The sequence below is a fragment of the Sus scrofa genome, chromosome 12 (assembly GCF_000003025.6).
Source record: "Sus scrofa isolate TJ Tabasco breed Duroc chromosome 12, Sscrofa11.1, whole genome shotgun sequence".
NCBI lineage: Eukaryota > Metazoa > Chordata > Mammalia > Artiodactyla > Suidae > Sus > Sus scrofa.
Genome location: NC_010454.4, coordinates 53,868,896 through 53,886,188, shown reverse-complemented (window position 1 = coordinate 53,886,188; position 17,293 = coordinate 53,868,896). Strand labels below are relative to the sequence as shown.

The 17,293-nt window shown below is 54.0% G+C and overlaps 1 protein-coding gene across 1 annotated transcript; it reads left to right on the top strand.

The window, feature by feature from the left end:
* Positions 2,260-16,630, top strand: CCDC42 (coiled-coil domain containing 42). The gene is given in 7 exon segments (NM_001244077.1): positions 2,260-2,342; positions 2,670-2,775; positions 3,040-3,144; positions 5,689-5,886; positions 11,237-11,458; positions 11,586-11,744; positions 16,361-16,630. Coding segments are annotated over 7 exon segments (951 nt in total). The 3' UTR covers positions 16,439-16,630.

Sequence of the window (17,293 nt, the reverse complement as noted above, 5' to 3'; positions counted from 1 at the left end):
TCTCCCCTAACTGTCTCAGAGGGAGGATAGGACAGGAGAGAAAACAGAAACGACTATGCCTATTGGTTTCCAACAACCTAAAGCCATCAGATTCTCCCAGATGCCTTAGAGACAAATATCAAGATGGACAAGTGGGGGTCAGAAAGCTGGGCTGACCCAGAGAGGGAAGAGGACGGGGTGGAGGAGAGCCCTGAAGTCTGGGACTCCCACACTGCCCTGCAGATTGACCCACAGCTCCAGGAAAGGCGGTGAGACTCTAGAGGGGTTTGGTATGGGCGATGGGGGTGACAGTTCTCAAGGTACAGAAAGAGCTCTCCGGGTAGGACCACAGGCAGGAGAAGAAGATGCCTTTGCAGCCACCTGTGCACACCAACCTGGCCTGCACCATCTGGTTCGTAGATGTGTCAATATACCAGGGCAAACAGGTGACTGGAGGAGGTCCCTTTGTGGTGCAGGGGAAACGAATCCGACTAGGACCTTGAGGTTTCGGGTTCGATCCCTGACCTCACTCAGTGGGTGAAGGATCTGATGTTGCTGTGAGCTGTGCTGTGGGTCCCAGTTGTGGCTCAGATCTGTCATTACTGTGGCTGTGGCGTAGGCCGGCAGCTGTAGCTCTGATTCGATCCCTAGCCTAGGAACTTCCATATGCCCTAAAAAGCAAAAACAAAACAAAACAAAGCAACAACAAGAACAACAAAACTTGCATCACACACACATTCTCAGGGTGGGGGCACCGTGGGGTGCGGAGTGGGAAACCCCAAACTGTGCCAAACTCTAGGGATCAGCAAGGAGAGAAACACACTTCTTTGAGGAGCTTACAGTGTTACTGGTGCAGCGTCTGTTTCTTGGGGGTGCTCCTGGTGGAGAACCTTCTCTGATGGAGTGGCTTGGTGGAGTGGGGGTGTGTTCTGGGTCGGGTGGGGGCTGTCCTGGCGCCACTGCTGAGCCCGTGGGGGCTGGCTGGGAGCAGCAGGCCTTGGAAGGGAGGCGAGGGGGTGAGAAGGGGAGACCACGTCTCCTCTTCCCGGGCCAGGATTTCGGGTTGGCTCGGACGGCCAGCAGGGGGCGCCAGAGGACCGGCAATGCGGCGGGCTGGGTTTGCAGAGCTCAGGACACCCTCCGCGCTCGGAGACCCAGCCCCACCCTGGCTCCACATCCCAGACTCCAAGGGACCCAGGCTGCGCTGCTTCCGTGGGCATGGGTGGGGGTGGGGAGCAGAGAACAGAGCGGAGCCCGGGAGCCGGAGCAGCGGCTGGCAAGAGGTCACGGCCCTTACCTCCGGGCGGCCGCCTCACTCACACACAGGTCTTGAATTTAGACCCTGGACTTCACATGCGCTGATGCACGAGGCTCTGACGGAATCGAGGAAGGCAGCCATCCTTAGGTCGACACGTAAAGCATCCGACACGGATCTCACCACGCTTTGGCATTTCTTTATGTTTTAACCATTCTGCCAGCCTCAAAAGATGGCATTAGCCCTGAGTCCCTTACCCTCCAAGGAGCCTCGTTGTGGGCCTCCTCCGTCTCCCGGGGGTGGGGTGGGGTGGGCAGCCTCTTTAGTCCCCAGGCTTCTTGCCTGTCCTTCCTCCCCTCCTCCCCCAAACCCCCTCCAACACATACACGGCTGCGCATCCTTTGCCCACCACCTGGCCCTCCGCTCTGCAGCCTCCTCCCCTCCTCCCACACCCGCCTTGCTTCTCGGTGCAGCCCCACCCCTGCCTCCGCGAAGCACCTCCCTTCAGTCCTTTTCTTCTCCAGCATCTGTTCGAGCCCCAGCCCCCTGCCTCCCCCTCGCACACCCCTGAGACCAGGAGGAGGCTGCAGGGACATGCCTCCCCCTACCCAGCCCTGGACACCCCCTGTCTCCTGGCTCTGGGAAGCAGCCTCTAAGCAGACCTAACTTCTTCCTAGAGCTTCTCAGGGGTGAATGCAGGAGCAGAGAGCCAGAGCCCAGCATGAGTGGGGGCAGAGGTCAGAGGGCAAAGCCTGGGTTCCATCTGTGGTCCACGGAACCAGAACCTGTTGCTAGGTAACCGGTAACCGGATCTCCCAGCACCTTCCCCACACATCCTGAGCTGCTGATTGCCGGCCTCCGGTCACCTTCCCCGAGTCTTGCAGACACCAACCCTCTGCGGGACCCTGAAAAGCAGGAGGAGGGGAGAAGCAAGAGCCCAGCTGCCAGCCCTGAGCCACCTGTGGCTCTACCACCTGTGTTTCACCGTGAAGATTTGCCGGCTGGGCCTTTAGGTCACCGCCGCCATGAGCCTGGGCATCATGGAAGAGGAGGATCTGGCGGAGTACTTCCGGCTGCAGTATGGGGAGCGGCTGCTGCAGCTGCTGCAGTGAGTGTCGGGGGCCTGGGACCACCCCTCCCACCCGGTGCCCCACCTTCCAACCTGCCCTCCTGTTCTTTTAACTCAGCCCCAAATCACTCTGGCACCAATCCATCCAATCCCCTGGACACCCCACCCACCCACCCCGGCATCCCCTGGCCGCAGCTTGCTGCCCGGTCGCCAGCACAGCCCTCTCTCCATCTCAGCGCACCATTCCTTTGGTTCAGATGGGGGAGGTCCCCTTCCCTCCCCACGGTGCCTCTCTCCACGGGGTTCCAGTCCCGGGCTGCCCCAGTGCTCAGAGCCCACGGTCCCTCCCGCCTGTGTCTTGGGCAGGAAGTTCCCCAGCATTGAGGACGAGTCCGACTCCCCATCGGTCCGGCTGCTGGAGAAGAAGAAGGAGGCCAAGATCATGCACCACGCCATGGAGCAGAAGAAGGAGGTGGGCCGCTCGGGCTCTGCGGGCAGGAAGGGCCACAGGACCGCCCTCTGTTTTGCGGTGGCGGTAGCTCAAGCCAGGCAGCCCGGGTGTGGTCCTGTGTTTCCTCGGCAGAGCGCAGAAGGCATCCGAGGCTCGGGCTACCCGCGTCCTGGGATGCCCCGGGGTGGAAAGTGGGCTCCTGGGGACAGAGGCTCTGGGTCAGGGGACGCGGGCTCCTTGGCCATCGGGGCCCTCCTGACCTCTCTGCCCGCCCCCCACCCCAAGACATTTCAGCGCAGAATGGAAACCCTGAACCTGCGCTGGGAGGAACTGGGCGTCAAGGAGGCCCAACTGAAAGCCCACATACAGAAGTTTGAGCAGTTCATCCAGGTACGGAGGGGCGTGGCCTGCCGCCGGGGCCGCCACACTCTGCGGGTCCGTCGAGCCGCCCCTCCTCCCGCTCCCCTCCCCCCAACCCTTCCCTCGATTTTGCCACTCCTCGCCCTGGGTTAGATGCTCCCCTTCAAGTCCCTGCCGCCTATTGCTGTTAGTAATTTCCAGCTGCCCTGTCAGTCCCTGCCCCCTTCTAGATGGCCGTTTCCTATTTCTATTTCTCTCTCTCTCTCTCTTTTTTTTTTTTTTTTTTTTTTTTTAGGGCCACACCTGAGGCGTACGGAGGTTCCCAGGCAAGGGATCTAATCGCCAGCCAATGCCACAGCTACTGGAACATGGTGGGATCTGAGCCATGTCTGCGACCTACACCGCACGCAGCTCATGGCAACACTAGATCCTTAACCCACTGAGCGAGGCCAGGGATCAAACCTGCGTCCTTAAGGATACTAGTCAGATTCGTTTCTGCTGAGCCACGAAGGGAACTCTGCTGTTTTCTATGTCCTTGTCTGCACTTGGTACCGTTTATTCAGTGAATGAATGAATGATGGGTGATGAACAAATGAACGTGCCACGGTCAGGGCCAGGCACTTGGGACTACAAAGATGAGTCGGGGTTTTCCTTCTCCTGGCTCACCCCGCCCCTCCCTCCCTGCACTGAAGGCCCAGGCAGGAGCCAGGCGCTAGATTCCATTCAGAGATACCCCCTCTCCATCAGTCCTGAGAGGAGAGATTTAACTTGTTTATTTTTTTCTTTTTTTTTTTTTCTTTTTTTTTTTTTTTGTTTTTCAGGGCTGCACCTTCGGCATATGAAGTTCCCAGGCTAGGGGTTGAATTGGAGCTTCAGCTGCCTGCCCCAGCCTCAGCCTCAGCCACGCCAGATCGAAGCCACATCTCCAACCTACACCACAACTCACGGCAACGCCTGATTCTTAACCCACTGAGCAAGGCCAGGGATCGAACCCACATCCTCATGGATCCTAGTTGTGTTCATTACCACGGAGCCACAGTGGGAACTCCAGATTTAACCATTTTAAAATCCAGATTTCTCTAGACTTGCACCAGCCAGCACCTGCCAAGCCCTGAAAGGCAGGCAGAGCCGCAGGAGGGCATCGCTGGCCTCTGTTACAGGGCGGTCTTGCTCGCAAGCATCTTCTGTCTCTGTCTGTGCCAAAACCATGTGGGAAAAGAAGCTGATGGACCAGGCATCTTATCCGGAGGTCCAGTCCTTACTGGCCAGAGAGAAGCTTCTGGAGTGCTTGGGGTGGCAGGGGTTTTGGGGGTGAGGGGTTTTCCAATCGTTGGAATTGTGGGGAGCTGGTCACAGATACAGGCCCCTGGGCTTTTTCTCTCCTTGCTTACAGCGGGCCTGAGCTTGGGCCCCGCCTGCTGTATTGTTAAAAGTGTCCCCAGGGGACTGGGAGGCACAGCGGGAATTGAAAACCACTGGTTTAGGGTCTCTGTGTCCTCTCCTGGACCCACCAGGCAGATGCAAACCCTCTTAGTGGCCTCTCCCCGCCCTGGTTCCATGTCCTTCAAATGCCACCGCTGAGCCTGCTCTTCCAGGTGGCATCACGGGAGCCCCAGAGGGGGAAGGCGTGTGGTGTGAGAGGTTTGCCCCAGTCTTGGGAGGAGGGCTTTGGGGAAGGAAGAGGAGGGGGTCAGCCCCACCGCAGCAGCTGAGTCTCAGGTCTTTCTTCCTGGGCATCGAATTGCTGCATCACCTCCTCCGCTCCCAGCCCGAGGCCGGTCTAAGCTGCAGGAACTCGCTCTCCAGCATGGCCTTGCCCAGCAGGCCCTCTGGGCCAGGCCCACTTCCCAGCCCATCTCCATAGAGCTCCAGGGTGCTCGCCCCAGCTTCTGAAAGGAAGGGAGGGGCTCCTGCCTCTCTTTTCCACAGTTGGAGAAGTTGGGGCCCAGGAGTTGGGGTCTACCAACTCAGGAGACAATTCCAGCCCCCCAAGTCTGGGCCCAGGACTCTCCCCTGTGACCCATGGCCACCATTAAGAATAGAAACAGGGAGTTCCCATGTGGCACAGCAGGTTAAGGATCCAGTGTTGCTATGGCTGTGGTGCAGGTGACAACTGTGGTGTGGGTTCGATCCCTGGCTCAGGCACGTCCACCTGCCGGGGGCACAGCCAAAAAGAAAAGAAACAAACTTTGTTAGAAGGGTTCCTGCTCTCAGTCCTGGATTTTCTCAGTGTGGTATGGGGCTTCCCCACCCCTGCCCTGTCCCCAGAGCCCACATCCCACAGAATCAGAACCACTTCCTGTCTGGTCCCCCGCAAGCCCGCCTTTTGATGTTGCATTAAACCCCTGTCCTGGCAGCCTCCTCAGTCCACCTCAGTCCATAGACATCCCCTCCCCAGCTTCAGAAAACCCTAGAGAACCTTGTGCTCACATCTCCTCCCCCATATGGGCAGCCTGGCCGCCCCCCCCAACCTCTGGGGGGACAGAGGCCTTGTGGGGGTCCCGCCACCTAGGCTGCACAGAGGGCAGGCCTGCACCTGAGCAGCGCCACTGTCCCCTCCTCCCTACACCCCAGGAGAACGACCAGAAGCGGATCCGGGCCCTGAAGAAGGCCAACAAGGAGCGCGAGCTCAAGAGGCAGCGCATGCGCGAGCTGGCCAAGGCCAAGCAGGAGATGGCAGCCCTGCGGCTGGAGCACCAGCGGCTGAGCGCCAGGCTGCAGGAATATTCCATCTTCAACAAGTTCCTGGAGAAGGTGGTGGAGAACTCGGAGGTGCGCGGAGGGCTGGGGGCGGGGCTTCCTCGCGCCACCTCCTCTTCCCCGGGGCTCTGGGGGGATGGGGACCCTCTGCGGGGACGGTCCCCTGCTCTGGAGAGAAGCCCAGCCTCGTGCAGAGCTGGGTGTGCGGTGTGGCCGGGCCTGGGCTGGGCGCTGTCCACTAGCTTTGCTGCTGTCGTTGCTTTTCTTTTCTTTCTTTTTTTTTGGTCTTTTTTTTGGCCTTTTCTCAGGCCACTCCCGCGGCATATGGAGGTTCCCAGGTTAGGGGTCTGATCAGAGCTGTAGCCACCGGCCGACACCAGAGCCACAGCAACGCGGGATGCGAGATGCATCTGCGACCTACACCACAGCTCACGGCAACGCCGGATCCTTAACCCACTGAGCGAGGCCAGGGATCAAACCCGCAACCTCATGGTTCCTAGTCGGATTCATCAACCACTGCGCCACGATGGGAACTCCTGCTGCTGTCATTTCACCGCTTCAAGGAGGGAGTGGAGGCTCAGAGAGGTTGGGACACCTGCTCAGGGTTGCACAGCTTGTAAGTGGCTGAGCCCTTGCTTCTAACCATTCTTCTCTGGGCCCCACAAGGCCACCAACCACTGCTCTTCCTAAAATCACCTGTTGCCCAGCGAAGGGAACTTCCCTACCCTCCAGCCACTCACGAGCACATCAGTGCTCCTAACTGAAATTGAAATGCTCCTGTCCCCTCTCCTCTGGGACGCCTCCCCCCTCTCTGCCTTTCTGGTTTCCTCTGGCCCTTCCTTCTCAGGCTCCCCTGGGTGCTCCCCTTTATATTCCTCGGGTCTTTGTCTCGGACCCCCCCTCCTTTCTCCCTCAGCAATTCCCCGGGCCTCCCGTGGTGCCACCCTGTCAGAGGCCATCCACCCTGTGTCCCCCATGCCCCACGTGACAGTAGGCACCGGGGTGAGCGAGGCAGGAGGTGTGTCCCCTGGGGCATGAATCCACTTCCTGTGGGGGCACCAGGCAACAAAGGACACGGGGCTTTTTAAAGAGTCCTGGCAATTCCCACATACAACAACCCGATTGATTTATGCATGAGTCCCAAATCTGGGTTATTTCCTCCATTCTACCTACTACCTATGGTAGGATAAACTGTTCATTTAATGATTGGGGTTTGGGGGTTGGGAGGAGCGGGGGCGGGGGAGAGACAACTATACTAAAGCAGCAGATAGAGTATAAGGGACGGCTCAGGTTTAGAGCTGGTAAGATATGTGTCTTAGAACCCAGGAGACGGGCCTCTCGCGGGCCCTCATCTCCCTCCTAAGTTCAGGCCCCTACATCTAATTTATCGTGTCTGCAACTGCTTCCTGCCAGCCCCAGGCCAGCCCTGCCCCTGGTGGGTCCGGCCACCCACCCACAGCCTCGCCAGAACTCAGGGCCTCCTCCTCCCGCAGCCATCCATCAGCAGATCTGGTCTCTTCTGCCTCCTGCGTATTTCTGGAATCCAGCCCCTGCCCCTTCTTCATCCAGACCACCAGGGCACCTCCTCGGGAGCTCAGCTCTGATCATTCCCGGCCACCAGCCTGTCTGGCGTTCTCCAGCCAGTGTAGTTCCAGTCTTTCTCCCTCTCTTCCTTCCTTCTTGTATTTCTTGCAGAATGTTTCAAACATACTGAAAAGCACACAGAAGTATATAACGGCACCCGAGTTCTCACCGCAGCTTTATCAAATCAATACTTCCCCCTATTTGCCACTGACTCTTTTTTTCTTCAATGAAACACTGCTAGGAGGTCCTGTTGTGGCTCAGCAGAAACAAATCTGACTAGTTTCCATGAGGACACAGGTTCGATCCCTGGCCTCGCTCAGTGGGTTAAGGATCCGGCGTTTGCCGTGAGCTGTGGTGTAGGTCGAAGATGGGGCTTGGATCCGCATTGCTGTGGCTGTGGTGTAGGCCAGCGGCTTCATCTCCAATTTGGCCCCTAAACTGGGAACCCCCATATGCCACAGGCATGGCCCTTAAAAGCAAAAGAATAAAACACTACTATTAATGGAAACCCCCCGGGGGCCCCCTTCCAAATCCCATCAGAAACACCTTTCCTTAGTGGTAAGGAGTATCCAGATTTTTTTCTTAATCTCATGCTTGTTTTTATTACTTTTGGCAACATGTTACATTATCCATAAACTATGAATAGTGTGTATATATCCTTTTACAGCCTGTTTCCAAACGATGATTTTTAAAAAAACCAATTTGTATTATGGAAAATGTCAAACATACACAAAAGTAGAGAGAAGAGTCTATTGAATGCCCATGGCTCATCACCTAATTCCAACATCGTCTCTGCCATGTTGAAGCAAATATTTTTTTCATCCATAAACATTTCAGCATAGAACCCAAAAGAACTTTTTTTTTTAACATGGTCACAGTACCATTGTCACAGCTACCTCTGGTCAGTGTTAAAATTTCCCCAGTTATTGTACAAATGCTTTCTGCTCGTTTGGTTGGTTGGGCTGTGCCCGCGGCATGCGGACCTTCTGCGGCCAAGGATTGAAGGCTCCCCACAGCCGTGACAATGCCAGATCCTTAACTACTAGGCCGCCAAGGAACGCCTGCAAATGCTTTTTGCACAGCTGGTTGGTTCCAGTCGGGGTCCAGACAAGGTACCCACACTGCATCTGGCTGATGTGTTTGTCAGGTGCCACAGATGTTATTATCATGCTGAGCAAAAGAAGCCACACATAAAAGGGACATACTGAACGAGCCCACTGATGTGTTTCAAAGCAGGTAAAATGAATCTTTGAATCTTTGATAACAGAGGTCACAATTCTGGTTTTCTCAGTAGTGGGGGCAGGGGCAGATACCGACTGAAAGGCGGCCAAAGATCCTTCTAGGCTGCTGGAAACGTCCTAAGACCTCTCCTTCATGTATGAGCTAGAAAACTACCATCAAGAAAAGGACTTCATTGGAGTTCCCATCATGGCTCAGTGGTTAACGAGGCTGACTAGGAACCATGAGGTTCCGGGTTCGATCCCTGGCCTCGCTCAGTGGGTTAAGGATCTGGCGTTGCCGGGCGCTGTGGTGTAGGTTGCAGATGAGGTTTGGATCTGGTGTGGCTGTGACTGTGGTGTAGGCTGGCAGCTGTAGCTCCAATTCAACCCCTAGCCTGGGAACCTCCATATGCCGTGGGTGTGGACCTCAAGAGACAAAAAAAAAAAAAAAAAAAAAGAAAGAAAGAAAAAGAAGGACTTCATTAAGAGAGCCTCCCTTCAACTATTCAAAAACTCTGCGGGTCTTAAAGAAAAAGCTGTTAAATGCTTGATTCTTTAATTTCTATTTTATTTTATTTTATTTTATTGCCCACGCCTGTGGCATGCCAAAGTTCCCGGGCCAGGACTCCAACCCTCACCACAGCAGTGACCCACGCTACAGCAGTGACAGCACTGGATCCTCAAATGCTAGGCCACCAGGGAACTCCAATTCTTAATTAGACTTTTCAGAATACCAAGTTGGCTCTCCAGCACCCTCCAAAAGTGCCCTGTAATGCTGCTAGTATCATTGTGAGCTCATGGTTTGTTTTTTTGTTTTGTGTTTTGTTTTTGGTTTTTTTTTTGCTTTTTAGGGCTGCACCACGTAGCATATGGAAATTCCCAGGCTAGGGGTCCAATCAGCAGCTACAGCTGCCGGCCTGCACCACAGCCACAGCCACGTGGGATCGGAGCTGCGTCTGCGACCTACACCACAGCTCACGGCAACGCCGGATCCTTAACCCATTGAGCGAGGCCGGGGATCGAACCTGCAACCTCATGGTTCCTAGTGGGATTCGTTTCTGCTGCGCCACGACAGGAACTCCCATGGGGTTTTAATATGCTTCCATCCTTTGCACTTATTCTTACTGGCGTTCAAAGTGTCCCATCTTTGGACAGTGGGAGCCTCTTCAAGTTGGCACCTGAGTCCTTTTGACCTCAGTGCTAAGTTTTGGGGAGGTGCTCCCGCGGCTCTGATGCAACCCATCTCTTTGAACTGTTGTGTATCATTGCATCTCTCAGAAACGCAGACAGGAAGTTCTCTCTCTGCCCTGTCCGCCAGTGGATGAAGTCCACAGTCCTCGGGAGGCGCTTCCGTCTCTCCCTCCCCGTCTTGCACTCAGGCCGCTCCCACTAAACTCTCTTGCTTACTGTGGCCATGAACGGGCCACCTGCGCTCATCCTGACCCAGGCTGATCCCTCTACCTGTATTACTCTCTCACCTTCCCCCACCTGTCTTTGGCCAGCTTCTCTTCAAACCTCTGGTCTCACTCTGGCCATCCTTCTCCCCAGGGAGCCTCTTCTGGCTGTCCCCACCTCCCCGCATGCTGGGGGTTCCGTGGCCCTTCCCCACAGAGGATACGTTTGGAGAAAGGCCAGCAGGGCAATTCCCAGAACACCAGTCTATCGCTGGAAATGTTGTGAGATGGAGAAACCACTCAGGGAGTGTCCCCTGGGTGGCCGGGAGGCACACGTTGATAACCCCCCTGGGACATGAGTTGGCATCCTGGAGCTGGTGCTCACACTGCCTGCTGGAGAGGGAGGGTGGCAGGGCTCTTGGTCTATGGATGGGGCCTGTGAGTTCTGGGTGGGGCCAGAGTGGTGGGCTCTGCCACAGGACTGGAGGGGGCCCCTAAGCCTGGCCTGCCATGGGCCCCAGTGGCACCATCTTCAGCCTCCGCTCCAGGGAGGCCCCAGCAACTGCTGAACAAATGCCAGAAATCACCAGGCGGAAGATATTACCCGACAGTCTGCCTCTGCTGCAGCCCCATCCCCCAGCCACTGATAGGGCTTATCGCTGTGTAACTGCCTACTTACCGGCCATCTGGCCTCCCACACCACCCCACATTGGAGGCTTCATAAAAGCGGGGTCTGGCTTTCTTATCTCCTGCTCTAGCCCTAGCATTTAGCACAGTTCCGGGCTTCTAAGTGGTCTTGGTACATTCTTGCCACATACGATCACGATTGAGATTGGAGACAGCGCAAAATCGACCCATGCCCCCACCCCAGGTGGCAATTCTCAACCCCAGAATTAGCAGGGGGAACTTCAGAGCGGTGTATTAGTCCAGATCGCTGAGGCTGGAGCCTGACAGGTGTCCTTTTTGAAGTTCCCCGGTTTTTCTAACACGCACTCAGCACCTGGAGCCCCAGGTCTGGATGCACATGCGCCCAACACGCGCCAAACCAACCCAGGAGGCGCGCAGCGCGGCTCCAAGGGCCTCACAGCCTCTGCCCCTCGACCTCGACCTCGGCCCAGGGCCTCCCTGCCAGGCCAGGAGTTGGGGGCGCAGAGTGCGGGTGGGGTGGGAGCCCAGGGCGGGGGCGCATTGACCGGAGGCTCCCCTCCGCTCCCCCTGCGGCAGTTCGAGGAGATCCACGAGGTGATCGCGCGCTACAAGACGCTGGTGAGCATGCACCACGACCTCATGCAGGCGGCGCAGGAGGGCCAGGAGAAGATCGAGCGCGCCAAGGCGAGGCTGGCGCGCTACAAGGAGGAGAAGGATGACGAGATCCTGCAGCACAACAACGAGCTGGCGCGCCTGCAGATGCGCTTCGACCGCGCACGCAGCGACGTCATCATCTGGGTGAGCCCACGGGCGGGGCGCGTCTGGGTGCCGGGCGAGTATGGGCCACACACGCACGCGTGCACGCACACACGCACACGCACGTACCCATGCTCACAGCGCTCACGCCTCCCCCTGCCCTCGCCAGGAATCCCGCTGGGCACACATCCAGAACACCGCCGCCAAGAAAACCCTCTTGCTCGGCACCATTAAGATGGCCACGCTGAACCTCTTCCAGATCGTGAGCAAGCAGCTGAAGGAGGCGACCTTCGTGTCCCTGGAGGACACCCACAAACAGCTGGACATGGTAAGAGGAGGCCCGAGTGCCCGGCCAGCTGGCTCTACTGAGCCAAGATGGTTCTCCATTGGTCGAGTGGAGGAACGACCCGGGCAGGGTAGTGGTCCTCAGATTTTAACAGGATCGGAACCCCCGGGGGGGGCTGGGAGGATGGCTGGAGCCCACCCGCAGCCTCCGACTCAGTAGTAGGTCAGAGATGAGAACCCATGAATGTCCATTTTCACCAAGTTCCCAGAGAATGGTGTTCACCCGAGTTCCACACTCCAAGAACTGCTTGACTGCGGTAAGACTCGCTTGGCCCCGTCAACATGGGCAGAAGCAAGGACACATGACCGAATTCACTGGCTGTGCAAAACAGCCTTACTCATTTCTGGTGAGATGCTGAAGGCTTGTGAGGGAGGCCTGCCCGTGGGGAAAAGAGAAAATTTGTGGGGAAAAAGGAAATGAGCCAGTGCAGAAAAGTGGAGTCATTCTAGTACCGAGCTGAGATTTTTCTCTTTGAAGTAATTGGGAGGAAATTGAAAAGGAAATAGACTTTTCGCTGTACAGTTCAAAGCTACTTGATGCCTTGTCCACGTACCACCTAAAATCAGCTCCTTCTGACCAAAGGTACACGCATCCCGCAGTTTGGGAACCTCCCTGCTAGCAGGTGCATTCCCCGTGCGTCTTGTGACGTGCAGAGAACTTTGACTTGTTATTTATTCGTTTGGCAAAAGGCTTTAGCTCTGCCATGAAATAGCAGAAAGTAGGCTCCCGAAGGCTGGGATTTCTGTTTGCTTGATTCCCTGCCATCTCTGGTGTTTAGAACCATGCCAGGCACGTAGTAGGCACTCAATAAATATTTGGTGAGTGAATATGAAATACGAGCCAATAAAAGCAATTGACTAAGAGGTACTTCCTCTGTTTAAAAAAAAAAAAAAAAAAGCAAACGATGAAATTCATGAAATGTAAAGAATTTCACCCACTGACCAGCCAGGAAGAAGGATTTCCGTAAAGCAAAGAATCAGCCTGCAATGTAAGGCATGTGAGAACAGAATTATCATCAGCCCTAAGACTGTAAAGAGAATTTGTAGGAAAGATTGTTTTTGAAATAGCGATCCTCATGCTTTTTCGGTATCAGGATAGCTCTGCCCTTATAAAACTCAGCGAAGACCCTCGAAGAGCTGTAGTTTCTATGTATTACAGCTACTGCTGTTTCCCATATTAGAAACTCAAGCCGAAAAATTAAAAATCATTCATTCATTTTAAAATGACAATACGAAGTGTGTTACACAAATAGCATTTTTATGAGAAATACGTTCTCAAAAATTATTTTGGGAATTCCTGCCATGGTGCGGTGGGTTAAGGATCCAATTGCAGCAGCCTGGGTCACTGCGGAGGTGCGGGTTTGATCCTCTGCCCTCTGCAGTGGGTTAAGGATCTGGCATGACCGCAGCTGTGGCATAAGTCAGGATTTGATCCCTGGCCTGGGAACGATGCCACAGATGCAGCCCCCAAAAAAAGGATTTTGTGTGACAAGGGGCATTATGCAACACTTGCAGATCCCTTTAATGTCTGGCTTCTTAGTGGGCAAGTGAGTTCTGACACTTGCTTCTGCATTCAGCCTCTTGTGATGACCTATGTCATGGGAACATCCCACTCTTGTAAAAGCCACTGTCGTCTCACAAGAGGAGGAGGAGGGGAAACCAGCATTATAGTAGCAAGGGTTTTGGTGTCCAGCGGTAGAGTCTCAGGGACTCCCAGGCATCCTTGCGCACCTTTCTTTGGCCGTTGTAAAGAACAACGGGCAGGAGGCGGTGACTCCAGCTGGCCACCCCTTCCCGAGCATCCCCGGCTCAGACCACAGCTTCCACCCCAACATCCTCACTCCTCTCAAGCTTGATTTGCCTGCATCGGAATCCGTCATATTGCCCCAATGTTGTTTCTAAATATCCCACTTCGTTCCCGTAGCATATGAGCCTACGGCACACACATATGACTAAGTAGCCTGAAAAATGAAAAATAAAGACCTGGGACAATGTGAGTTAAAATCTGAGGTCAAGGCCAGAGAGAGACTACATGTACTGTGGAGCCTTAGATTATAGTGACAGTAGTGCATCAGGGACAGTGGTTGGCTCTGAGCTTCCGGGTAGCCAGAAGGAAAAGCAACACGTCGTTCTTAAACCACGTTAAGAAAACAAGGTTTTGGAAGTTCCCGTCGTGGCGCAGTGGTTAACGAATCCGACTAGGAACCATGAGGTTGTGGGTTCGGTCCCTGCCTTGCTCCATGGATTAACGATCCGGTGTTGCCGAGAGCTGTGGTGTAGGTCACAGACGCGGCTCGGATCCCGCGTTGCTGTGGCTCTGGCGGAGGCTGGCAGCTACAGTTCCGATTCGACCCCTAGCCTGGGAACCTCCATATGCCACAGGAGCGGCCCAAGAAAAGGCAAAAAGACAAAAAAAAAAAAAAAAAAAAAAAAAAAAAAAAAAGAAAAAAGAAAGAAAACAAGTTTTTCTCAGAGAGCGAACCTTCTGCAGCACTTAACTCTAGCTGAAAACTTCCAAGGAGGCTTTAGAGACATTCAATGAATGATGTTCCCGAGAGCGTTTCTACAGCAGATTCTTCCAAAGGGAGCCGCTAATCTAGAACCGGGAGCAAGGTGCCCCTTAGGATAAGGGATTCTGCAAATTCCAAGACAATTCGCGTGCCGTATACTGTGTGCGGAAGCTTCAGCATTGTCTCTGAATAAAGCCCAAACTGTGTGGAGCAGCATTTTCCAAGCCGTGCTTGGCACATCTTACAATTCCAAGACATCAGTAAGTTTCCTCCAAGGGAGTAAATGGACTCTAGGCACTAAAAAGTTTAGTGCATGCTCCAGATCCGTACCCACTGCGCCACAGTAGAAACTCCCTCCCTCTTCCCCTTTTAAAGATAAACTGAGTCCCAGAACAAAGAAGTGATTTTTCCAGAACTGCATCAGACCTCAGGTCATCTTTTTTTTTTATTTTTAATTTCTTTTTTTTTTTGGTCTTTTCAGGCCCACACCCGAGGCATATGGAGGTTCCCAGGCGGGGGGTCGAATCAGAGCTGTAGCCGTCAGCCTTATACCGCAGCCACAGCAACGCGGGATCCGAGCCGCCGCTGCCACCTACACCACAGCTCACAGCAACGCCAGATCTTAACCCAGTGAGCGAGGCCAGGGATCGAACCCCCAACCCCATGCTTCCTAGTTGGATTCGTTAGCCACGGAGCCATATGGGAACTCCCATCTTTTTTCTTAAATGGAGGTAGAGTAGATTTGCAATGTTGTGTAAGTTTCAGGTGTCTGCCAAGTGATTGTTATACATATATCTGTATATATCTCTCTTCTTTTTTCTGATCTTTTCCATTATGGTTTAATACAAGATTTTGAAGATGGTCCCCTGTGCTATACAGTAAATCCTTGTTTCTTTATTTTATTTATTTTTTTTTTCAGTTGTCAGAAAACTTTTAATTATATTCGGAAGGCTATGTTTCTCTATTTTATATGTGATAACGTGCTTCTGTTAATCCCATCTTCCCCATTTATCCCTCCATGTCCTTCCCCTTTGGAAACCATATGTTTTCATGTCTGTGAGTCTGTTTCTATTTTGTAAGTAGTTCCCTTATGCTGCTGTTTTTTAGATTCCATGTAAGCGATGTCACATATTCTATGTCTTTGTCTTTGTCTGACCTACATCACATTTGATCATGTCTAGTTCCAACCGTGTTGCTGTGAACAGCATTGTTTCACTTTTTATGGCTGAGTAATATTCCGTTGTATGTATACATCACATCTCCTTTATCCCTTCACCTGTGGATGGACAATTAGGTTGCAGACCCCGGGTCTTCTGACTTTGGAGGCTGTGCTCTTTCCACTGTTGGACTGATAGCATGGTTTTGTTTGTTTGTCTTTTTGCCTTTTAAGGCTGCACCTGTGGCATAAGGAGGTTCCCAGGCTAGGGGTCGAATCAGAGCTACAGCTGCCGGCCTACGCCTCAGCTCACAGTAATGCGGGATCCGAGCCGCGTCTTCAACCTACACCACAGCTCATGGCCACACTAAATTCTTAACCCACTGAGTGAGGCCAGGGATCGAACCATCGACCTCATGGTTCCTAGTCGGATTCGTTTCCGCTGCGCCACAACGGGAACTCCAGATAGCATGTTCTTGACAACAGAGATTAGTGAATAGAAATTAAACTTCCCTTGATGACTCAAGATTATCATAACGAGCATCAGCTCTGGATTTTAGGTAAACCACCGCTTGAAAGCAATGAAACAGCAGGGTAGCATCTGCCTGAACCTGGCTGGCCCCTTGCAGCCCCAGAGTCTGCTCAGAACCCTCCCTCTGTTAGAGGCAGCCTGGACTTCCTCCTGTCACTGCGTCTGCCACCAGGGCTTCCCAGCTCTCCCCTGTTTATCCACCTGCTGAGCCTGATTCTCCGTTTCAACTGGAATCATTGCTCAGTGAGGGAAAGTGGCCTCAAGAAGTTGGTCACAGGCAAACGGTGACTCCTTACAAGCGGGTTATGCCTGGATGTGCTCTGTGTTTAGCTGGGTGTGCTCTGTGGACAGTTAACGCCTGTCGCTGGCTGGCGTTAACGCCGGTCCCCTGGCCTCGCTAGATCCAGCAGTTCATCCAGGACCTGTCAGACATCTGGGCGGAGGTGAAGAAGAAGGAGCAACAGCAAGTCCGGGTTTAAAGAGCAGCCGTGGTCCCGGGAGGTTCGGAAACCGAGACGGAGAGAAAGTCCCTGCTGACCTTGCCGTCCAGTCAGCCCCGTCCAGCCCTCTGGACCTCTGTGCCTTTCTGCTGGGAAATCCCTGTTTTCCTCCTCAGCCCTCAGCCCATACATCCCCGAAAACATTAAATTCTGTAAGAAGCTTGTTCCTAAGTTCTCTCTCTTTTTGGCAGTTTATTCTCGGGGAAGAGGGTCCAATGATGGGAGAGCCCCCAAAACAACCCACTTAAAGCCGGTCCCTTCAGCTGCCCAGGTCTGGTATCTCTGGGCTTTGCAGTTTACACAGCAAGTATCCACATGACAACACACAGTGGGGAGGGCCCATGGACTTTTCTTTACCGCTTCATTTTTTTTTTTTTAAGTTGGTGTTTCCAGTTGGGGTACAGAGATTCAGTAGACATTCTGAAGGCAGCTTCCCAGGGCAGAGAGGAGGAGAGATGGGAACTCTTCCTACCCTGACCTTGGGAGGAAGCCCAGCTCTCCTGTCCCTGTGGACCCTAAAGCGTGCAATAGCAATGCACTTGTGAGAGTAGCAGGCAGGCTGGGGTGATGGCTCCAAACTGGCGAAGCTAAATCGAGCAGAGCTAATGTAAAGCCTCGCACTTGCGGTCAGAAACGCAACTGCTTCTTTCTCAGTCACTAGTGGCAAAAGGCAGGTCGGGGACTGGATGAAGGAAGCATATTTATTTATTTATTTATCTTTTTACAGCTGCACCTGCAGCATGTGGAGGTTCCCAGGCTAGGGGTCGAATCAGAGCTGCAGCTGCCAGCCTACAGCACAGCCACAGCAACATGGGATCCAAGCTGCCTCTTTGA